Raw genomic sequence first — 25,887 nt, forward strand, 5'->3', positions numbered from 1 at the left:
GGCCAATGGTGGGGTTGAAGTCATAGGTGCTCCCACTTAATTCGGCTGTTGTTCTGACACCATATTGTGGGTTCTAGGCCCACTGAAAGGATATTATTGAAGACATCTCTGTCCCCTGCACTCTAAAAAGCGACAGGGTAATGCAGCGGTAGATGGCTATTTTTTGGAGAATGCCTTATTGCCACCGGCCTCTAAATGACCCAGCCTACCCACAGGTTGTGGAAAAGTACAAAATAAAAACTGTATAAGGAATATTCTCATAGCAAACTTGCTCAGTGATTGGCTGACTAAAATGTCCTTTGTTTGCAGTAAAATATTCTGTGCTGGATCAAGTGCAACAGGCTCAAGCTTGTAGGCCATTTGGGAGTGACCTGGACAGATATTGCAGCTCCACCCCCGGTCTCTTACCCCTTGTTACCTCTCCATTTTCTTAGAAATTGTTCTTGTTTATTTGAATTATTTTTGGGACTCAAATCTTGTTCATATTTTTTCATAACAGCCACACATGCACTGGAGGTGGATTCAGTGCTGAAAAGGCAGTGCCATTAGATCAGTTGGTGCCTTTAAGCTAGGTGTCTGTCCAGCCAGTGGAAAGCTTGTCAGTGGAAGCCATATTGTTTTCCGTTGTGGTTGACTTACTTAATGTAAGAGTTGCCCTGAGCCATGAATTCTTGTGTTGAAAAAACTGATTTCCAAAGGAATCCTGAATATGGCTTCAAATGCTGCATGAATGTTGCCTTTGTGTGACTGCTGTATAAGAGACCGGCCTGGTCACCCTTGCATCGGAGACCTATCTTCAATTGCAAATTAAAGAGTGCTTGGGTTTCTAAATCTCTCTGGACATCTTCCTTCTATTTTTTTTATTTTTTTTAAATAACCTCATATGTAAGTGTGTCGAGTGTACCTCCGTGCTGGACGCCTTCTTCTGATCATCTGGGAAGGCCAGCTGGTTTGGTTAGGTTGGATCACTTTCACATGGATCTAGGAGCTTGGAGATCTCTTTATTCCTGAGCCGAAGACATATCAGTTAGTGGCATAGGCACACTTTATCAAAAAGAGTTCCCAGGAGGATTTAAAATACATTTGCATTTCAGACGCCTTAGAGCCATAGCTTATGCATTTCCCATATACAAAACAAGCCCATTTTTGGGAGGAGCCCGCATCTGTCAAAGTTTAAATGACCCCATATTGTCTTTGGGAACAGAGATATGCCTGGTGAACTCTTCTGCACCAGCTACATTATCTGTTCAAGTCCAGTCCAGATTTGAGCAAGGAGGGCGCAGTGACTTGTGTGCGTTCACCATTATAGAATGGGACTGGAAAACTATATTTGTTCATGGAAGACAGAGTAGGGTCTAATGTTCTACAAGAGTATGCCTTAATTATGAATAGGAGATTGGATTTGTAAATGATGTGGTTAAGCATTGGAAAATGTAAATAACTATGTTACATATAAAGAGAAGTATATGTTTACTCTATTCACATTTTCTATTAATGCTTGAATTGGTAATTGCAGTAGCAGGAGGCACTCCACTTCCCTCACCAATGTCGTCAATGGTCAAGAAACCTTGCATCAGACGAGACTTTAAACTATTGTTGGGATATGGTGAACAAAGCCTCGGAGATGCAACATGACACACTCTCCGGAGTAAATTAGGTTTTTCCTTTGTAAATCAATGTAATGCAATGATTCTCTTTTCAACCTAAACTCATCAGCTTTTCCTCTCCAGTCTTGCAGGTCATCTCATCGAATGTGGGGCTCAGTGCACGGGTGGGATCTTTACAGACTGGCGGACTGTCCCGGACTGGTAAGTAGCCGCCCCAATAGTACACCACAGGATGGCACAATCTTATCGATTTGATGTTACCATATTTGAGTTTTGTTTTCAACCTTGTGAGTCATGTACTGTGCTGGATTGGTACTAACTTGACTTATTTCAACACTGCTGTGCCAGATTGTTGTGTGGTGTGGACAGAGGCTAGGGTATTTTATCATGAGTGAGTAGGTTCTTTTTTTCTATCTACTTGACCCTTAAATGTGTAGCATCTTTTCAAATGCTTTCTGCACAAAACGTTTAGTAGTCTTTACAAAATTGTAGATGCAACAGTTTTTAATGCTTTGGAATCTCGTTGGATTGTTGATTTCAATTCCATGGCATAAGGAGGGTTTGTGTCTCAGAGAGCACCACCCTAAAGGCCTCCCCACCAATGCAGTGGTGGTTTGCACGGATCGGGGATGGCGGGGATGGGGGGTGGAGAGGTGTGTAAAAAAAGAGGAAAAAAAACTTATATCCTCTCTGCGTCTCTCCTCCTTCTTGGGCGGAGAAGATGCAAAGTGTGCATGACTGTTTGGCTAGCCCGAGGCGGCTGCCAAACAGTCAAGTGCACTTAGAGTGCCTACCACTCCACCCCCTGCTCCTCTGTGAGCAGAGCAGCCCCACCCCGTAAAACTGCAGCAGCAAGAACAAATAATATATTAATGTTAATGTGTTAATGTTAATGTTATTTGTAAAGCGCAAAAATACCAAAAAAGGTGTCTCGGCGCTGAAGACCGTAAGCAACCCCGCATAGCACCCCTCACTGGAACAACCAAGTTTTCAAACTTTTTCTAAAGCTCTGAAGGAAGCTGGCCTTCCTGATCTAGGGAGGCAGCAAGTTCCACAGCTTCGATGTACCATACTGAAAACTCCGCCCCCCCCATGCATGGTCCGAATTTTAGGCAACGCCAGTAATTTTGCACCAGTGGAACGGAGCTGTCTGGCTGGTACCACACAAAGAGTTCCTGAAGAAACAACGGACCCTTCTGTGTCAGGGCTTTGTAGGCCACACGAAGTGCCTTGAATTTGATTTGTTGCACCACTGGGAGCCAATGCAGCTTCCGAATTTCCTCTGAGATGGACTTATGCCGATGCAGACTCAACAAAAGGCGAGCCACCAAGTTCTGCACTACCTGAAGTTTCTTCAGACACTGCTTCTGGGCATTCAAATAAAGCCCGTTGCAGTAGTCCAGCCTGGCCTGTATGAGGGAAGTGATCACCACTTTTTGGTCTCCACTGGAATATAGGGATGTACCTTCCTGATTTTTTTTATCAGGAAGTGAGAGGCAGACACGATGGTATTAGTTTGTTGAGTAAACGTCAATCTGTTATAAATCAGTACGCTTACGTTTTTGGTCTTTGCCGTTGGAATGGGCAGAGAGCCCATTTCTGCTGGCCACCAGCGATTACTCCAAGAAGGTTGTAAATTGCCGAAAATCAACACTTCCGTCTTGTCGGAGTTTAATTTAAGGCAGTGACTGCTCTTCCAGATGTTAATTGCGGCCATGCAGTTATGAAACTTCACAGCGGCTGAACTTTTGTGAGCTGCAACCACAATCTGTGAGTCATCCGCGTAAGATGTTAACGAAAAACCATAATCCCTGACCAGCAGAGCAAGTTCAGAAACGTAGACATTGAATAACAGTGGACTCAGCGAGCTTCCCTGCGGAACTCCACAAGGCAGCACATAGGTCTCCGAGTTAAACCTGTCAAGGGACACTGTTGATCTCCTCTCCTGCAGAAAAGAGGCTAGCAGGGCCAATGCCATTCCATCCACAGCCAAGAATTTTAATCGGTGAATCAGGAGAGTATGATCAACAGTGCCAAATGCTGCGGAGAGGTCGAGTAGAATTAATGCAGCAGTGCCTCCTCCATCCACAACCGCTCTTATCTCTACGGTCGCCTTGATAAGGGGTGTCTCAGTGCTATGTTCCTTACGGAAGCCAAACTGAGAATGGTCCAGCAGCCCATTGTCATCAATAAGCTGAGTCAGTTGAACATTCATAATTTTGTCAACAATTTTAGCCGGTAAAGGGAGGTGCGCAATGGGCGGTAATTCGACGTAACAGTAGCGTCTAGGGTAGGTTTCTTTAGTAACGGGAGAGTGGAGGTCTCCTTCCAACTGATAGGAAATCATCCTGTTGAAAATGTCTAACAGCACAGGACTCACCAGGTCCACCAGCTCTTTCAAGAAGGCTGACAAACATGGGTCCGATGGTGAGCCTGTTTTAGAGGCCAGTATGTAATGGCTCACCGTAGCTGCCGACTCAGGGGAAAACTCAGAAAAAAGGCTCATGTCGTTGTCCAGAACCTGCATCTTAGGTACCGACTGAGGACCTGGCCCGTCCTTAAAATTGCTAAAGATATCCAACACTTTGGTTTTAAAAGTGGAGGCCATATCATTAACAAATTGTTGACTCCCCAGCTTATTCAATGCTTTGGGAACAGTAAGTTTATTGATAACTGCAAATAACTCTTTCGAAGAATACTTTGCAGAATCAATCTGAGCTTTAAAATACTTGCTTTTCACTGCAATTACAAAAGCTTTGTAGGACCTAAGATCTGTCCTGTTTTATTTATTTTTATTTTTGGTTCTTGTATAGCGCAAGGAATTCGATCTCCGAAGAGATATCTCCGCGCTTTGTTCTTTCCGAAAACAGAGCTAGACAGTAGAATCTGGATAATAGCTGATTGACAATGCTAAGCTACTGAGTAGAGAATAGGTATGTCTTCAAGCATTTCCTGAATGCAGGCAGACTGGAATTTAGCCTAAGAGTGAGGGGCAGGGAGTTCCAGAGAGTGGGGCCTTTATATGATAAAGCTCTGCCTCCCTGTCTCTCTCTTTTGATCCTAGGGATTTGAAGCAGGGCTTGGTGTTCTGAGCGTAGGGTTCGACCTGGTTGATAGTGCTTAAAAAATTCTGTAAGATATCTGGGGCCGGTTCCAAACAAGCATTTGTGGATAGTACAGCAGATCTTAAATTTGACTCTCTTGCGAATGGGGAGCCAGTGTAGCTTGTTTAGTAGGGGACGGGAGGGGGACCTGACTGGGGCATTTAGGATCAACCTGGCAGCCGTATTCTGGGCTACTTGTAGCCTCCCCAGTTGTTCCTCGTTGGCAGATATGAGTAGCCCATTGCAGTAGTCCAACCTACTGATTACCAGGGTTTGTACCAATGTTCTTCTATGGTGGTCTGCTAAGTAGGGAAAGACTCCCCTGAGTAGGCCAATCACCCTCATGCAGGTTCCTGTAACCTGTATGGCATGATCTTTAAGTACCAAGGGTTGATCAAGCTTAACGCCTAGATTTTTTACATTTTCTTTAGGGCAGGGAGCCATACCTAATTCAGGGGGCCACCACTCAGGAGACCAGAGAAGTGGGGCATCACCGAAAAGCATGACCTCCGTCTTACCGACATTACACTGTAGGTAGTTGGAGGTCATCCATCCGGCAATAGCTCTCATCCCAGCAGAAAATGAGCTTTTTACTTCTGGTGTCATGTTCTGGAAAGGGAATAGAAGCTGAGTGTCATCAGCATAGGATATTGGTGTGAACCCGTGTTCTCTCACAATATTCGCCAGGGGGGCCACATATACATTGAACAATGTAGGGCTCAAGCATGAGCCCTGTGGAACCCCCTTTGTGAGCTCCCTGTAGATGGAATTGTGGGAGCCCAGACGAACACTTTGTGAGCGGCCTGATATAAAGCTTTGTAGCCATGATAGGGCCACTCCATCCACTCCTACCCCCTCTAGACGACTGATGAGGATGTCATGAGACACCGTGTCGAAGGCAGCGGACAAATCTAATAGCACCAGAATCATAGAACCTCCCCTATCCTGTAGACCTGTTTGTCGGAGACATGATAGTTCAGACGCCAGCGGCGTTCCATACGACGACAATTCTGTTTCTCCTTACGAAGGAGATATGATAATAACATCAAGTTATTATCATTTGATTTTTCCTTTCTTTCACAAACTACTATTTGGAATTTGACATAATTGGCCACTAGGAAAAAAATAATAATCAGATTATTATAACAATAGGAATGACTGCCTTTTATTCACCTTTGCCTTCATACGTAGCACAATCCTACTAAAAGTAGCACGGAAGCCCAAAAGCATACCGTCAGGATATGTTGGCCTGTATTCCTGCTCGCCCACAGTGCACCATCCGCACCCCTAATCTTACAGCGTGACAAATGTGTGTACAGCCTTAGAACATGACAACTCTGATCCCACATGGAAATCTTGGTAACAGATCTAGAACATTTTCATTTGGATTCTCATTCATACCCAAAGAAATGCACGAGAAATACTCAGCAAGGTGTTTCAATATTTATTGAAGCAAGGTGATTCATGTGGAAAATACGTCTGCTGCGATAATTAGTAGAATGAAACAGATTAGCGTAAGAGTTAGCATTATGAATTCAGTGAAACGTATGAACAATTCCACCATTGTCCTAAGACAGCGAATATATCCTGGCATATATGTGCTGTGTATAGTGCACTCCTACCAAGCGCCTCCTAACGTAGTCTTGCCTGGAGTGGGTGATCTGCCAAATCCCTGCCAGGTGGACTAACTCCCCATTACCTGCGGATAAGTGTCATCAGGCTGTCCGTCTTGATGTAGAGCTGGATATTCCTTGTGTCTGCAAACAGAAATCAGCTGAGTTGGAATTCCAGCATGCAGTGACCTCTCAGTGTCAGCTGAGTGTTCCTCTCCCTAAATAAGGAAGTGTTTCTGTTTATATAATAAACTACACCCATGTGGCCATGTCGCAACCCCTGTTCGGCCGCAATTGTTTATTCTAGTTGGATAGCGTCATCACCTACCGGTCAATAACGAGAATTGCGTAGTGAACCTTACCCCCTGTACTGAATGTTCAAGGTGTCACAATGGTGTGCCTAAAAAGTAGAAATGTAAGCAATGCCGATTTGGAGAATGTTGTCCTGCATTGACACGCATGCAAATGTGTGTAAAGAGAAGACAAGAAACATAAGCATGTAAATGGTGGTGTTCCTTACTGGGACTGTCCTGAGCATGTGACAACATGAACAACCGAAAGACCCATTTATGGTCACAGGCTAATAGAAAACGATAAACAAATACATAACAAATAAAATACATCTTAATCTAAATAAGGTTTCTTAGCATGTCCTTTGGCTCACAAAATAAATGTGGCCAAACAAGCCAAACAAAAAACATCTGTCTTATGCACAAAATGAAAAAAATGCCCTAGAAGTGAGCCGCACAAACTATTTAGAGGATATGATAATTGGCCACTGGGGGAGGGGAAACACAATTGTTATAGCAATAACTATGATTGCCTTTAATTCACTTTGGCCTTCATATGTAATACAATACTACTAAAAGTGGCAAGGAGGCCCAACTAGGATGCATACATAAAGTTTCAGATTTACTACATGAACAACTGAAAGAACCATATATGTGGTCACATGTTAATAGAAACCAATAAATAACTAATAGAATACATCTTAATCTATGTAAGATTTCTTTGCATGCTCTCCGGTTGACGAAATAAAACTGTGCCCAACAACCCAAAGAAAAAACATCTTTCTTATGTTCTCCTGTGCAGTGAGCTACACAAACTGCTATATGGAGGACATGATAATTGGCTATAGGAGAAAAAATTATCTTAATTCTTATAACAACATTGATTAGCTTTCATTCACTTTGGGCTGCGTATGTAGCACACTCCTACTAAAAAGTAGCAAGGAAGCACAAAACTAAACTAGACTACACATGTAAAGTTTCAGAATTACTACATGAACAACTAAAATACACATTTATAGTCACAAGATTATGTAAAGAAATAAATAAATGCATAACAAATACACTAGATAAAAAGAAAGCAACCACATCAAATCCAATTTCCACTCTGTAGTTATAGTTTGGATTCCCAAAGATAGGAATTCCTCTGATATTTGACAAATCACCACAAAACTTTCCAGACCAATATAATTTTCTACATTTTGAGCTGACGGAAACTTTTGTGGTGAATCATCAAGGAGTGCAGAGATAAAAGGGGGTCCCAAAACGTGTTTTTCCACCAATGCATTTTCCATATAATATTGTATTTGACGTAGAGTGAAAATGGCTGAATGGATTTACATGAAATGTGACAGCATTATGTTGAAGAGATTATGCTTTTTGGGTGCTGCAGTTAAGTAGGGTAAGTATTTTTTAAGTTATACAGCATGTAAATTTAGTGATAGCTGTCACCGCTGTACTTTCACGGAATTTCACTTTTTCTTTAAATTACTGCAGTACATGGCCGTCAATGTATTTAAAAGAAATATAAATACATTTCCCAACTTATTACCACTCTCATGAAGTTGTAATAGGTAGGGACTTGCTTCTTACCTATATCTAAGACTCTAACATTGAACACAGCCAAAATGAAGTAAAAACAATATGGCTGGCTTTTCATTCTCTAAAAACAGCTATTACCCAATTATGTACTGGTTTGTTATCACCATGTACCACATTATACTGCAAAGTTATCAAGGTATGTCATGGCCCAAAATGTAATTGGGGCCTAGCTGTATTATTGGATCGTGGTATCCTTCCATCACTTATGGTGGTGCATGGGCAATACAATACTTCAGTCATATTTACTAAGGAACGCAAAGTCACTATGCATGGTCTTGCATTGATTGGTAAATCTGGAGAAACCTACGGCAGCACAATTCGCTGTTTGGCATTACTCCTCATACCTTATTCTACATTGTTTCTAAATGTAACATACATCTGTGTGCCACGCCACTGAAGCTACTCCAATATACTCTGTCCCACTCTGTGCCACTCCACGCCTCTCCACTCAGCGCCTCTCCACTGTACGAGGCTCCACTCTTCGCCACTCCACTTTACATCGTATCCAATGCCACTGTATGACACTTCAGTCTATGCCTCTCCTCTGTACTTCACTCCACTCGACTCCACTCCACTATATGCTATTCCACTCTACGCTATCCTACTGTATGCCATTCCACTCTATTCTATTGCACTCTATTCTATTTCACTGTATGCCACTCCACTGCACGCTATTCCACTGTATAGCACTCCACTGTACGTTACTCCTTTTTATGCCACTCCAGTGTATGGTGCTCCGCTCTATACCACTTCATTCTACGCTATTCGATTGGACCCCATTCCAATGTACGCCACTACTCTCTAACCCACACTACTGTACGCCAATCCAGTCTACACCACTCTGTTATATGCCACTTGACTGTACGCCTGTCCACTATACACAATAAGCCACTCCACTGTACAACACTCCACTCTGTGCCACTCCACTCTATTACACTCTATGCAACTCTATTTCTCTTCAGTGTATGTCACTCAACTCCACTGTATGCCACTTCGCTATATGCTACTCCAGTATATGCTATTCCACTCTGCCATTTGACTGAGTGCCACTCTACTCTTCCACTCAATGCCACTCCACTGTATGCTACTCCACTCTACGGCACTACAGTGTATGACACTCCACTCTATGCCACTTCATTCTACACTATTTAATTAGACCCCACTCCACTGTACTCCACACCACTGTATGCTGCTATACACTACCCTTGTCTAGAAGATTTTCACTCCTCTATTTCCATGACGTTGTAATATTCTGAAGTAAACTATATATGCTTACAACTTCCTTATATTAAACAATAATTAAATTCTATTCTGTACCATTACACTCTTGTTGATTAATCCTTGGATTAAACTACCTTTGGGAGTCTAACAGTGCAACCGGGGGACGTTTCCCAGTGGGACAACGCACTTCATTCTCATTTTCGTTATGCTGGTGAATCAGTCAGCGATATCCAGGCTGCACGCAGAACATCCACTACAACATTTATAATTTTATTTTACGTTCAGTGTGCTTATACCACCACTTCCACACTTCCACACTATCCTGTGCCACTGTACGCCGCCCCAGTCTACACAACTCCATTATTCGCAACTCCACTATACACTATTCCAGTCTACGGCACTCTACTGTACACCACTCCACTCTACGGCATTCCACTTTGTCACTCCACTATACACTACTCCACTCTATGCGCCACTCGATTGTACACCACCGCCTCCACTCCATTCTACACTAGTCCGTTGGACGCCACTCCACAACGCTCCACTATATGCTATTTCATTCTACCCCATTCCACTGTACGCAACTCCAGTCTACACCACTTCATTGTATGCCACTCCTCTCTATTCTACTGTATTCACTCCACTGTACCCCATTCTACGCTATTGCAGTGTACGCCACTCCATTCTACGCTATTTCATTGTATGCAGCTTAACGTTTTGCCCCTCTACTGTATGATATTCCACTCCACTCCACCCCACTGTACGCCACTCCACTGTATTCTATTACACTCTCCCCCCCCCCACAATAAACCACTCCAGTCTAAACCACTTCACTGTAAGACGCTCCACTCTATGCTAACAATATGCTATTACACTTTACGACACTCCACTGTACGCTACTACACTGTACCAGCTGCGACTCTTGCATGTAAGAGTGGTGCGGCCAGGTGGAGGCGGGAATTTTGACAGATGACAACGAGACAAAATTAATAATTAGTTTTCTCTCGTCGTCGTCTTTTGAAATACCCCCGCCACTCTTACCTGCATGGGCCCCAGCTGCACTATACACTAGTACCCTCTATGCCACTCCACTGTACGCCACTCTAGTCTATACTACTCCACGCTATTCCACTTTATGCCACTCCACTGTTTCTTCCTCCTTATCTAGTCCACTTCACTGTACTCTCCTCTACTCTATGTAACTCCACTCAACAAAACTCTTCAGCACTCTGTGCTAGATTCTACTGCACTCTATCCCCATGCACTGTACTGTCCACATTTGCCCTTGACTCTGCTTTTACCCTCTATTGTTCAACACTGTACTCTAATCCACTTTACAGTATTCCTTTGTGTGCTATTCCTTTATATGCTGCTCCACTTTACAGTAATCCACTCTACATCACAACAGTGTAGGCGGCCCAGTTGTATGACACTATACTCCACGGTGTATAACTCCACTCTATAAAAGTCTATCACACACCATGACACTCTCCGACATTCTACTCCACTCTGTCTCCGTCAACTTCACTGTCCAACTCTAAGCAATATCTAGATGAGGGCATCCTTTGAATGAGACTCAGCCATCTTAAATGCAATATGGATTAAACTGAGATAATGCTAATAGGCAAGGACAATCCCTTCAATCCATCCCAATGGTGGCCAGAAAACGAGCCTGTCCCGCCCAATACAATAGAATTCGTTAAGAATCTGGTGGTAAAATTTGATGCCTCTCTCTGTAGTGTTTCGATTTAGATACCGTCTATAGATTTCCCGATTCATACCCTTATATAGGTACAATACACATTGCCCTTATTTAGGCATAGAAATCCAGCCCTTATTTGGGCATTGCTCATGCTAACCAAATACATGCATGGTCAACTACATCCAATCCTCTTAGTCACAAAGAGTTTTTGGAAAACCAGACTATTAAGCCTTTAGGACTTCCCCTTGCCTGGATATTGATTTGTCCAAGAACTCATTTATTATGCATGAACATCTATTCCTTAGGGGTTCATTCATGACGTTCTTATCCCCGACTTTTACGCCAATACTGGCATTCCTAAACACCTTCAAGGTATAAATATACCTTAACTTGCTATGGCAAGGCACAGTGCGGTTCAGCTACCTACTTGCACGACGCCGCTTGCCACAGCAAAACCCGAAAGAAGTCAACTCCCCAACTGACGCACTGACCAGACGCTGTCATCCTCCTCGCCGAGAATCCAACTCCAGTGTTTCTGACTCCCCTTGTGGGGTGTTAGGGATCGAGTCCCGGGAAAGAGATACCAACCTCTCACATTCTAAGGTATGGAACTGATAAGAATCAAGAGAAACTTTTGGCAATTCTTTGCACAACTAAACTAAACTATAGCTAAAACAACACCTACTTCTTCCCTTATACTAGACTTAGGTTAGGTACACTGGGGTAGGATTATTTTAGAAGCACCAGTTGAGTATTTTAGCCTGTGTTATTCATGTATGTATTTCTATATATGTCATAGCTACAGACCATGCTATTGCAGTATTATTTTATATTACTGCTAACGCTGTACGCATTATATTTTACGATTGTAGCAGTACATATCTCTTGCATGAGAAATAAGACTGTTCAATAAACCCTTTTTTGAAACGCCTGTCTCTCTATTTCTGTGCAACTCTGTAGAAACGAAGCCTGGACGATTGACTGAGTGAAAATGGAATCTATTGTTTCCACAACTCTAAAGATATTGTTCCAACTCTAAGGGAAACAAAGTTGTCATGTGTATGCGGTTGTCAGAAACGAATCCCTTCTTGTTCTTTCGAGAAATTTTCTAGTGACCTCTGAGTTAGCTGGCACACACAAGTAATTAAGTTTAATGTACTCGATAGAGACATACTGACCTCAGTCCTATGTCAAAACTATAGTGTATATTATTCCAATGCGCAGAGCCTATTGGGGATATAGGAACTACACTATATCTCATTTCGACTTAAAGCCCTTGTAGTGGCTTTGATGTGCATCAATCTTATCAAAACTTAAAAAAAGTTTTTTGACTTCATTCCTTTCCCTGCAAAGAAGATAGTGACAGTCACGCTTATCCTGTGTAGATTAGACTACTGCAATAGCTTATTTACAGGAGTTAACAAACAAAAACTAAAAAAGCTACAGGTTGTACAACAGTAGCGGCCCATCTGGTGTTGAAAGTACCCTGCCGATCTTCTGCCTCAGCAGCCCTTAAAACTCTTCATTGGCTGCCTATTCAAAATAGAATTCTATTTAAGCTTCTACTAATCGCTTTCAGAGCCTTTAGAAATTGAGGACCCCATTCCAATGTACACCACTACTCTCTAATCCAGGCCACTGTATGCCAATCCAGTCTACACCACTCTGTTATATGCCACTTGACTGTACACCAGGTTCATTCCGCACATCACTGGCAGGACACTTAGACCCTCCACGGCAAACCTACCAAAATCCCCCTTCCCTTAGGGACAAAACTAAATGATGAAAATCCCTGGCAGTCTTGGGAACCATAGCATAGAACCTCATGCCTACACAGTTGTGGTTGATGGAATCAGAAACCCAATTCAGGAAAGCCTTGGAGACCTGGATCTTTGGATCCACTGATGTATTCTTTTCTTCACTTGTATAAATTGAGATACAGTACATGTCTCTCTGACACTCTTTGCTTATTTCCGCATAGCGCCAGGATGCTCCCTTCAGAGTGATAGTTACGCTCGACTAATAAATTAATCAAATAACATCAATCATACTCCACTGTATGCACGTACACTCAATGTTCAACACTCTATTCCACTCTACAACACTTTTCTATACGCCACAGCACTCCACTCTACTGTACGAGACCCCACTCAAATTTATAGCAGTGTACGCTATTGCACACCGCTCCATAATCACCGACACACCAATACTCTATTGTACTTTACTCCACACTATTACATCACTCCACTTGACTCTACTCCACTGTAAGAGACTTTACCTCACTCTACGCTTCTATACAACTATCCACTTTACACAGCTCCACCTTTTCACACACTTCTGTAATCTATGCAACTGCTCTCTTATAAACACTCTACTACACTGTATGCCACTCCCCGAGACTTTGCTCCTGTCTAGACACCTTCAATCCACTGTACAACATGTTACTATACTGGATACCACTCTACAACACTCTTCTCCTCTCTACGATACTCTAGTCCACCAGACAACACTGTATGCTGCTCTTTGTATGCCACTGTACCCCACTTTACTCCACTCTACTCTGACACAGTACTCCACTCTACTCCAGTACTCCACTGTACACCAGTCCACGCCACCCAATAACATTGTTCTCTATAACACTGTATGTCAATCCATTGTACAACACTGTACTGTACCCCACTTCAAAAACCTCAACTAGACTGCATGTCAATCTACTCTACTATAGTCTACATCACTTTCCAATACTGCACATAGTGCTCCAAGTTATGACACTAGACTGTGTGCTGTGCCACTGTACTGCACTCTACGGCCCACATGCATCAAGGGTTTTTGCATTCGCAAATGGTGCGAATCGCAAAATTCGTCCGTTTGCGAATGCAAATCCCTTTTTTGGGATGCATGAAGCTTTTTGCTATTTTCGCAATTTAAGAAATCGCAATTTATTTGCGATTTCTTAAATTGCGATTGCATTTAAGAAATCGCAATTTTGCGATTTCTTAAATGCAATGCATGATTTTTTTTTAATTGCGAAATCGCAAATAGGAAGTGGTAAATTACCATGAAGTTAACCTTCATGGTAATTTGCGAAAACTTTAAAAAATGTATGCATGGGCATGTGTGTGTTAAAAATGTACTTCAAGTTTAATTTCAGGGGTGCAGGACCCCCCCCTGCACCCTTGAAATTGCATTCTCATTTTGCGATTCCTTAATTGCAAATCGCAAAATGAGAATGCCTTCCAATTGATTCCTATGGGCCTCTAGGCCCATAGGAATCAATGTAAAGGGATTCCTTATTTGCGATTCGCAAAATTGGGAATCGCAAATAAGGAAAAATAAGGAATCGCAAAACAAAATGTGAATTTTTAATGCATAGGTATTTGCGATTTCTAAATTGCGATTGCTTAATTTTCGCAATTTAGGAATCGCAAATACAACAATGATGCATGTGGCCGTACGTCACTAAAGTCTACGACACGCCACTCCACTCTGACACTTAACTCCTTTCTACACTACCCCACTCCAGTGTATTCCACTCTATACCAATCTACACCACTGTACTATACTCTTTACGCCGCTCCACTGTCCGACACTCAACTCCACTGTTTTCAACTGCACTCTAAAACACTGTACTACACTCTATGGCTCTCTACTCCACTCTGTGCCCATTACTCTACGTCACTGTAGGACACTGAAAAACACGCTACTCAACTTCTCTATACAATACACCATTCCACTATAAGACACAGCACTCAACTCTGACACACTATTCCACTGTACACTACAACACTCCATTAGATGATACTCCACTCTGTGACACTCTACTTTACTCTACTCCACTCTAAAACACTCTACTCTACTATTCAACACACCATTCCACTGCACAACTCACTGCTCCAGTCTATGATACTTGACTCTACTATATGAAACACAATGCCAATACACGATATAACACTTTGCTACACAGTACGATACCGTACTACACTCTACACAATTCTAATCTACAACACTCCAGTATATGACAATAGACCTTACAACACTCTCCTCTTCTCAAATGCACTGTATGACACTCCACATAATACCTCTCCACTTGTGTCACTGGCCTCTACGATTGGAAACGCATTTTTAATAAAAATATGTTCTTGGCATATGAGCTGTAGATCATATGCTTTTGCATTTATCACCATGTAGTGTTGGGTCTGGATGTTTGCCCTTTGTTTTTCTTCGAAGAAGTCTTTCCAGTCACGAGGTAGGCGACTCCTCCTATTGGTGAAAGTGCGCTTGGGCATCGACTCCATTGTTAGATTGTTGTTTTCCGCCATTGGGTTCGGATGAGAATTGTTGCGCTCCGGTTCTACACCGTTTCTTCCAGGCCCCCTTCGAGGCTCAATCCACTACCCTTGACGGTATTGTTTATCGATCACGTTTCCCATTCTCTGCATATCATTTGCTTTCGAAAACCTTCAATGGGAACATTTGTGGAAGGCCGTAGGGCCTACCTGTGCCGGATCGATAGCATCTGATGGAACGGATTCCATTCAAGTTATGTCCAGGGTGTCGCACAAAGTTCTGGCGCACCGACTTGCACAAAGTGTGCAGCCTTTGCCTATCCTCGGAATACGACGAGAAAGACTTCAATGCGTGCCAGTCGTTTCGGTCGAAGAAAACCCTCCGTGATCATCGGGCTCAATGTCATGAAATGTACCAACAAAGCAACTCTGCGTCGGACCGCCTCGGAGAAGAGTCCTAACATGAAGAATTGCGAGCGCAGGAAGCCGAAATGGAGTAGGAGCACGTCTCCGTATCCGACGCTGACTCCGATGCCGAAGACCTGACACCGGGATCGTAAGTAAAGAGACTTCGTTCCCATACCATAAGAAAAAAGGCTCCGGTCACTCCTCTGCCTTCGGACCAAGGGCGGCACCGAGAAAAGGTTTTGAGCACCCGCCTTTGAGCTCAGTGCCAAAACATAAACAACAGCCTTCCGGCTCGGGTTCTACCCCTCCCTACGCCGTTACTGACTCGAAACCTTCGGCATCAAAAGCAAAACACCTTCTGGTTTCCGTACCACCGTTGCGTAAACTTAAATCTTCGAAGCCGAAACTTTCGATGCCAAAACGGGCATCTAAAGAAAGTACGTCCGAAAATCCACCGGATCCGAAACAGAAGGAAATCGTGATTTATCCCGAAACTGGTCATATTCATGCAAAACTTCCTTAAAAGAGGAAAATGGGCTTACCAGAGGATTACCACATTTCTTTAAAGAAGAAAAATATGGCCACTAACCATTCTCCTCCTTATATTGCACCTTTTCACCCATTCATGTTGAATTGCTTATTACACTATCACATTCCCCTATACCACAATCACCTGATCCAAAGGATACAGGGGATGGGAATATAGATGACTATGCACCACAGGATACTGATCCATGGGATCATTATAATGTCCCTTAATCAGATAATGACCCTGACTTATATCCATCCAGGCCTTTTCCTCCAGATGAGGTACATTGAGCTCCTTAATAGGGCCGCACAATATCATTGAGAAGAGTTTCATAAGGAGAGTTTAGAGGAGGATTTTTTGTTGGCGACACTGAGTTCATCTCAAAGGGCTACACAAACATTACCAATGTTAATGGGGATGCTCAAACACACTGAGGATATCTTTAAAGACCCTGTAAGAGCTCGGATTATCACTCACAGGGAAGAGAAAAAATACAGAACTGCACCTAATGACCTAATAAAGAGGGAGAGGTGTGGCGCCGCGGCCAGGGCGACTGACGCTGGAATCTGGGGATCACGGTTCGATCCCCAGCGCCGGCGGCAGGTCAGCCCAGCACCATGGGACTCTGGGCAATAGCTTGCTTAATCTTCCAGACGGCCCCCAGCGCCTGGAGACCCTTACGGGTGATTGTTCGCGCTTTTCAAATGTGGATTATTATTATTATTATTAATGACCCTGTGTATATCAAAGGCCAGTTACCCTTAGACTCTCTGGCCGTTTCCAATGCTCGTAAGAGAACTAACTCTCAAACAGGGGATGCCCCTCCTCCTGATAAGGAGTCCAAATTATTAAATGCTTCGGGAAAAAGTATAGCCTCACAAGCGACTAATAATTGGTGCATTGCCAATGCCCAAGCATTGTTGGCAAGGTACGATAGAGCTCATTATGACAAACTTGAAAAGCTCATTGAATTCCTTCCGATGAGCATAAGACTAAAGTCAGTGACCTTATTGAAGAACGTAAATTAATAACTAATACCTCTATCAGGTGTGTGTTAGATCAGGCAGATACAGCAGCTTGGGCAGCAAACACTAGTGTACTACTCCGTAGACATGCTTGGCTAAGGATTTCAGGGTTCAAGCCTGAAGTACAAGCCTCTGTTCTTAATCAACCTTTTGATAAACAACATCTCTTAGGCCCAGCTGTTGATGTATCACTAGAAAAGATGAAAAAAGATACTGGAGTTGCTGAATCCATGGGGGCTTTACAATCACCTTCTAACAGGGGCTCCTTTTGTCGTTCATTCTTTAGGGGTGGCTCCAAAAATGTATCTACAGAGAATCCCTCCCCCTCTTACAAATTCAACAATCAGTCGCCCTCTTCAAGAGGTTATTTTAGAGGATGATCTAGAGGAAACCATGGCAAGGGAAGAGGCAGAGGTAATTCAACACACACCTCCCCTGCAAACAACAAGCAGTGACCTATTTCCCATACCCCCTGATGATTTCACTCCTGTCGGGGGACGTCTTTCACACTTTCTACCCATTTAGAATACGATTACGTCAGACAAATGGGTTCTACAAATTATCCAATCTGGTTATTGCCTGGAGCTTACAAGTACTCCACCGAATATTCCTCCAAGGATTTAAAGGAGGCTTACTTTCATATTCCAACACTTCCTGCGCACTGCAAATACCTCTGGTTTGTGGTAGCAGGCCAACATTATCAATTCAAAATCCTTCCCTTCGGAGTGACAACCGCTCCCAGGGTTTTCACAAAATGTTTGGCAGTAGTCGCAGCCCACCTGAGAAGACAACATGTTCACGTCTTCCCATACTTCGACGACTGGCTCATGAAGGCTAGTTTGCACAACATCTGTCTGCGCCACACACAAAGACTGTGAAACTCCTTCACCAACTAGGATTCAGACCAAATCCCATCTTCAACCATCCATGTCTCAAGCCTATCCAGGAGCTTACTGTTGGCATACAAAAAACTCTAGCATACCCAACTCCAGCCAGGATCAGAAATATGCAGAAACTGATGTCTCGGTTCCAGCCTCAACACTCCTTACCAGCTTGATTGTTCATGCAATTTCTGGGAATTATGGCATCTTGCATTTTCATAGTTCCCTACGCAAGACTTCAGATGCGTCCCCTGCAGGAATGCTTAGCACGTCAGTGGAACCAGGCTCAAGGTCAGTTATCAGATCTAGTGCAGTGGTGGAACACACAAAACCTTTTGAAAGGGCAGACCTTCAGCGACCGGATTCTACAGTACTGACAGCAGACGCATCACTGGCAGTTTGGGAAGCACATCTCCAAACCCACACAATTCAAGATATATGGAGCTCCCAACAAAAACAGCTTCATATTAATCATCTAGAACTGCTTGCTATTTTTCTGTCTTTAAAAGCAATTCAAGTTCAGCTGGCATGCAAGACTGTACTAATTCGTAAGACAACATGACAGCCATTTACTACATTCAAAAATGGGGGGACACATTCCCTCCCAACTGTCCCTCCTAGCCCAGGACATCTGGAGGTGGGCCATTCATCACAAAATCTATCTCCTAGCAGAAAGCCTCAGAGGAGTAGACGATCAGATGGCAGATCTGCTGATTCGTTGCACACCTATAGAATCGTAGGTGCATCTCCACACAGAGAAGGCCTTGACGCCATAGAGAAAGCACTACTACAAAGCACATACACACAAGACTTACAACTTTTTGTGTTGAAACTCATGGAATTTACTCTCATGAACAGTTATTTCACCTACGAGAAGCGCTGGTACATCCAGCTGAATGGAACCGCTATGGGAAATTGCGCCGCTCCGGCGTATGCAAATTTGTTTATGGGAGCGTTTGAGGAGGAACACATTTACAACGACCAGGAATGGGCAACTCATCTGTTAGCTTACATGCGATTTATAGATGACATATTCATCATATGGAAAGGGACCCAAGAATCTTTGGAACAGCAACTTAAAAGATTGGATGAAAAAAACGACAGAATTAAATTCACATGGAATATTCACAGCACCACTATTCAATACCTCGATGTGGAGATCACACTAAAAGATGGCAGAATCATGACGAACTTGTATCGGAAACCCACTGACAAGAATAACTTATTACATTTCTCCAGCCACCACCCTCCAACCTTGAAGGCACACCTCCCATATAGCCAATTTCTTAGGGTTAAACGAGTGGTCTCTGAGGATCACGTATGCCAGGATCAACTACAAACCATGGCACATAGATTTATCAACAGAGGTTATCCAGAAGACATGGTTCGCAAATCACAGGCCAGAGCCCAATCGAAAACCAGATCAGAATTACTCACGTACAAGCCTAGCACCAAATCGCAAAGGATAACTTGTGTCAGTAAATATTCTAATGTGAGTTCCCAATTCAAAAGAATTATTTACAGGAATTGGCAAATAGTCAAGATGGAAAGCGAGTTCAATGGAATATTTGACCAGGAACCATTGTTTGCTCACTCTAGAGGCAAAAATTTAAGTGATCTGTTAAAACAACCCAAACAAACTACACCCCATCAGATATACAGAGGAACAGTACCGTGCTTAAATTGCACCAACTGCCACAACATCATCAAGGGGTCAAACATTAGTCACCCTATGAAAGGAAATAAAATACCTCTAAGGGTTAATGCAACTTGCGACACCACGAATGTGGTTTATCTCTTAAAATGTCCATGTGGAAGTGTGTACGTGGGCCATACAGAAAGAAAACTAAAAGTAAGACTGACAGAACACAAGAGCAATATAAGAACTCACTCCACGAAATCCACAATAGCCACCCATTTTGAAGAAAAACGCAACAACTTGAACCAACTAAGAGCGTGCGTTTTGGAAATTGTACCAAGAAAGAAGGAACTTTGAACAAAAAGAACCTGTTGAAACGTGAAAATCACTGGATTTATTATCTGAACAGTCTCAAGCCGAATGGTTTAAATGATCGCACAGAGTTTGTATGTTATTTATAATTTAGCATGTATATAACTGATCATATAAATTAGCACTACATGTTAGATCCATGGAGCGCGTTTATTATTTTCGATCCAAGAATTGCAAACGTAACAGGATTGATACCGTATAAATCCAGATATATGAGTTTTTGACTTTATGTCTACCTGCAGTTGATAAAGATACAGATAAAGAAACACAGAAAAAAAATCGATCTACTCCCTTACTGCGCATGCGTCATTCACGCAGCGTCAGCGTTATTACACAGAGTTCGAGAGCTCATTTCGCTATAGACCCACCCGCAGACAGGAGCGGAAAGAAACTATCGCAGTAGCACCAGGTGAGCTTAGAACGCCAGGAAGCACGAGGAGATCGGTAGTGATTTTTTAATCGCGCAGCAGCGTAGCTTGAATACCGAGGCTGTCCCTAACCACCGCGTTAACGGATAGTTAAGCAGCAGCGGTTTAGCGTCTTAGTTTCACAGAAACCAGAATGTATTTGAGTATGAACTAAGAAGGGAGATTAAATGTGAAAGGAAGTACATATTATCAGAAGAGCGTATGTAACTAATGTGATAACTTGAATGAAATGTAACCATTGTTGATTTAAAGCGAGTTACAATGTACACTGTTTATTTTGTTTGTAGAAAATCCCTGACGAAGGTGAAGGGTTTCACCGAAATGCATTGGATTATTATTGCTACAAATGATGATATGGAAATACATTGTGTCAATTTAAAACAATGTGAAATATAATTTTATCAACTTACAAGTAAAGGACTGATTTGAATTATTTGAAGAGTAACCGTTAGCTGATTCAGCAAATACACTGGTGCCATGGGAGATGCACCTACGATTCTATAGGTGTGCAACCAGTGAGCATTTATCCATACACTCCAGGAGGGGAGTGGTTCCTATGAGCACAGTAAAAACATTTTTTGTACAAACAAGGCGGTGCACATACCCTATATCTATTAAGATCTGCTGATTCGTCAGACACAGCACATCCACAAATTGGGAACTACATCCTCAAGTTCTTCTCCCATTCTTTCAAATGTGGGGCTCCCAGACATAGACCTGTTTGCCACGCACCTAAATGCAAAATGCCCAAACTTCGCGTCCAGGTATCCGCACCCATTGTTCAAAGGCAATGCACTATGGAACTCTCTGTAGTTCCTTATCAAAAACTATGTCTTACACCCAATCTCCTCACACAGAGCCATGGAGATATAAGACACCCAGATCCCAGTCAACTCAATCTGGCGATCTGGCACCTAAAGTCCTAGAGTTTGGCTATCTTAATCTACCGCCAGACTGTATGAATATTATCAAGGATGCTAGAGGTCTTACCACAAGAGCCTGCTACGCAGCAAAGTGAAGCGGTTTGTGATTTACTGTAATAACAACCATATCAACCCGCTTGATGCTTCTGTACAAAACATTATATGCTATTTGTTTAATCTACAACGTTCCAATTTAGCATACGTGTACTTCTAGCGGCCTTAGCTGAATATCTCCAAAATAGACATCATCTATCTCTTTTTAGAGTGTATGGAGGGACTCAAAAGAGTTATTCCCCCGAGACGTCCACCTGCTCCTGTGTGGAATCTCAACATTGTTCTCACCAGACTAATGGGTTCACCCTTTGAACCACTGCACAGATGTGAACTCCAATTTCTCACATGGAAACTTGCTTTCTTAGTGGCTATTACATCGCTCAGAAGAGTGGGTGTACTTCAGGTATTAACTATAGAAGAACTTTTTTCACAAATGCATCAAAACAAAGTAGTTCTTCTGACTAATCCTAAATTCCTTCCTAAAGTCATTTTTGCTTTTCATATCAATCAATCTGTTGAGTTGCCTGTGTTCTTCTGTCAACCAGATTCAGTAGCGGAACGTGCACTACACACATTAGATATGAAAAGAGCATTGCTTTATTACATTGAAAGGGCAAAACCTTTCCGTAACACCAATCAGCTTTTTGTAGCTTTTGCTCCACCACACAAAGGCAATCCTATATCAAAATCAGGTATTGCAAGGTGGATAGTCAAGTGCATTTAAATATGCTATGCAAAGGCTAAACGAACATTACCGGTTCCCCCTACAGCACACTCTACACGCCAACTGGGGGCTTCTACGGCATTCCTAGGAAATATACCCAATGATGATATAGGCAAAGCTGTAACATGGTCTACACCTCACACATTCACAAAACACTATTCTGTGGATGTGTTGGCAGCACAGCAAACTAGAGTAGGCCAAGCAGTTTTACGTACACTGTTTCAGACCACTACAACAGCTACAGGTTAGCCACCGCTATGGGAGATTATTGCTATGTAGTCTATGCAAAAGCATATGATCTACAGCTCATATGCCTCGAACAGAAAATGCTACTCACCCAGTATGCATCTGTTCTTGTTATATAGAGCTGTATAGTCATTTGAGCCCACCCGCCTCCCCAGGTACCTATACCTGTTGCAGTAACATCTTACTTAGATTCTTGCATTCATGGACATCTCCTTCTTACTTCTCTTACTAACTACATTGTTACCTTCTGCGGGAAAACAATATAACAATGGAGTCGGTTCCCATGGGCACTATCACCAAAAGGAGGAGTCACTTTCCTCGTGACAGGAAAGACTTCTTCGAAGAAAAACAAAGTGCAAACATCCGGACACAACACTAGATGGCGATTTATGCAAAAGCATATGACTCCAAAGCTCTATATGCCACAAACAGATGCATACTGGGTATGAAGCATTTTCCTTATAAACATTGAAATTCAAAGAAAAAAACCAAAGGTTAAAGCTTAGTTATAGTTAGGAAAATGTATTTTCCCTATACAAACCAAGTTTAAGCTACACAAGCTTTAAAAGTTCTAAAGCTATTGATAGAAATTGGATCCCTGGCTGGCCAGGGCTTGCGCCAAAGTCAGTCAGAGACCACCACTTCCACGTCAGGGCAAGGGAGTTACACGCCAAGATAACCCCTGCTCACCCCCTTGGTAACGTAGCACGAGCAGTAAGGCTAAACTCGGAGGTGATGTAAGTTAAGTGTTTGCGCACGCACCCCCAGCAACAACCCCAAGGCCCACCACAAAGGAAACTCCACACAAGGTTATATATAAAAATAGCCTTTGTTTTACACCAAAACACATTACATGAAAACACACACTTTACAATGTGCCAACAGGCACGGGCAGAATTTACAGGGGATATGTACAAAACAGGGCCACCTGGACCACTGTCAGGAATCGGCACTTTTAGAACTTAGCACTTCGAACATAGAATACAAAATCACTGTAGCACACACCCAGTACTTACTGGTAACAGGTAAGTACCACCTACGCAACCCTGACCACCTTAGGGGAATATTGCGCAGGGAACCAGGACCTCACTAGCACCACCTGTACTAGCAAGAACAACCACCTAAGTATCACAATACCTGTAGGGGTATAAGCATAGGAACATTACACATGATGCCTAAACATTCAGAGGTGTAGGGAAGGAAAACACATGATGCATCAAAACACATTCAGAGGTGTAAGAACAAGGCACATGACGCATCAAAATACATTCAGAGGTGCAGCAACACAATAGCGCAGAACTCACATTAGTCCCTAGGCTAACTGGCCTCGTAGGGGCTAGGACGCCCTGTGTCCCAGTGGCAGGGGCCTAAATGTGGCAGCTGCCCACGAAGTGCTGGGCAGCTGTGTAGATAATGGTGGGGACAACGTTGGAGCCTTCCAGGCTCTGAACAACAGAATGGCCCCCTGAGCCTCTCTGGGCTCGAGCAAACAACAATGTGGGCACTCAAGAGCCCCTCTGAGCTCGTAGGAGTGAAATGCCCTGGAGCCTCTCTGGGCTCGTAACAAAATGGGCCACGTGGAGCCTCTCAGGGCTCAAAACACCAAACAATGCCCCAAGAGCCTCGTGGGCTCTAACTAAACAAATGGTGCCTTCACGAGCCTCGTAGGCTCTTGAAACAAAGAATGCCCCTTCGCGTTGGAGCCTCTCTGGGCTCGTGAAACAAATAGCCCCTGAAGCCCTCTCAGGGCACGTATTACCAACAATGCGCCCGGAGCCCTCCGTGGGCTTTGCCAAAATGCCCCTGCTTGGCTGTAGTCCTCCTCCTGGGGACTTGAACCGACAATGACGCTGGGAATTCTTGTGGGCTGGGGATTCACTGATGCCATGAGCCCCGCACCTCCCAGGACTCAACCACCCAGGACTGCACTCACCGGGATCTGTGGGCAGGACGGAGACTCCTTCTCCGGTCGTCGGCGTCTGCAGGCGGGACGGCGGACTCGACTCCTCCTCACCTGCCGAAGCAGGCTCTCTTACGCCACGGGAGCCTCGCTGGCGGCCGCCTCGTTACTCCTCTTCTCGGGCTGCAGCTCCTCTGTCGGGCGGCGAGGCTGCGGGGCGGGACTTCCGCTTTGCACTGCAGTCCTTCCGGGTCGTCGCAGGCAGCGCGGCGGCCCGGCGGGGAGGACAAGCAGCTTGCTGGCACTATCGGGCAAATGCCGGGTGGGCCCCGGCTCCTTTGAAACTAACAATAAGTCGAGGTGGACACTCGCTTGGGCGGCAATGTCCCTGGCAGGGTGGGCACCTGCCAAGGGGCGTCAAAATATCGGCAATGAATGGGTCAGACGCAGGGTGGGCACCTGCTGTTCCTCACTCAAAATGCGGCGTGGGCAGTCGCTAGAGAAAAAATAAAGCGCCCCAAGATAAAACGCTCCCAGGCGCTTTAGGGAACCAAAGCGCTCCCAGGTGCTTTAAAGCAAATAAAGCGCTTCCAGGCGCGTAGGGGCCCACAAGTACAGCAACAAAGTCCTGGTAGAATTCAGGAAGGTAGGCAGGGGGCAAGGCTGGGACCAGGGGCCAGCTCACTGGCCCTCCAGGCAGGGAGGCAGTCCAAGTGGCGGTTCCTCCTGGCGCCCAGCAGCAGCAGCCCCCCTCAGCAAAAGGATCCTGGAAGAGAACAAATTGTAAGGGGACACAGCCCCTTCTTATACTGTAAATTCCTTTGTCTGTAGGTGCAGGGTGGGGGGAGAAACCAGTTGCAGCTGGTTTTGGAGCACCCTTGATGTGCTCAGCCCCTCATTCTATTCACTGGCAGGGCTAGGGTCGTTAGACGCACCACAGGGGGCGGAGCCAGCATTGTGTGGGGAAAGCCCAGCCCTATTCAGGACCCAGGTGCAGCCCCTCCCTCACATCAGCATGCTAATCTCTCCATTCAACACCGGGGCAGACCCACACAGACTCTTAGAGCCAGGCTCCCCAGCCAGCTTCAGCCAATCACACGCCAGCACTCTCACAGCACACGCACAGCCCTGTCTAGACGTGGCACTTCCACACTAGACACATACACGCCGCATACATCATCTCGCAGCATTCAATCACACGAGTCCGCACATAACAGACTCGAGCCTGTACACCCCACGCATCAGGAACTACCAGGGACACATACATTCCCAATGCATTCCTATGGGAGGGCAGGCCAACCTTACTCCACGCACTCAGAGTGCGCACGCACTTTCC

General features: G+C 44.0%; 1 protein-coding gene across 1 annotated transcript in view; it reads left to right on the forward strand.

Annotated features, from left to right (window-relative positions):
- The window catches only part of LOC144819000 (uncharacterized), a 752,739-nt gene that overhangs the window by 182,267 nt on the left and 544,585 nt on the right, over window positions 1–25,887 (forward strand). Inside the window, exon 8 of the mRNA XM_078676962.1 lies at window positions 1,731–1,808. Within this exon, the coding sequence (XP_078533088.1) occupies window positions 1,731–1,808 (78 nt within the window). The remainder of the gene's footprint in view (window positions 1–1,730; window positions 1,809–25,887) is intronic.

This window comes from Lissotriton helveticus, chromosome 2_1 (genome assembly GCF_964261635.1).
Source record: "Lissotriton helveticus chromosome 2_1, aLisHel1.1, whole genome shotgun sequence".
NCBI lineage: Eukaryota > Metazoa > Chordata > Amphibia > Caudata > Salamandridae > Lissotriton > Lissotriton helveticus.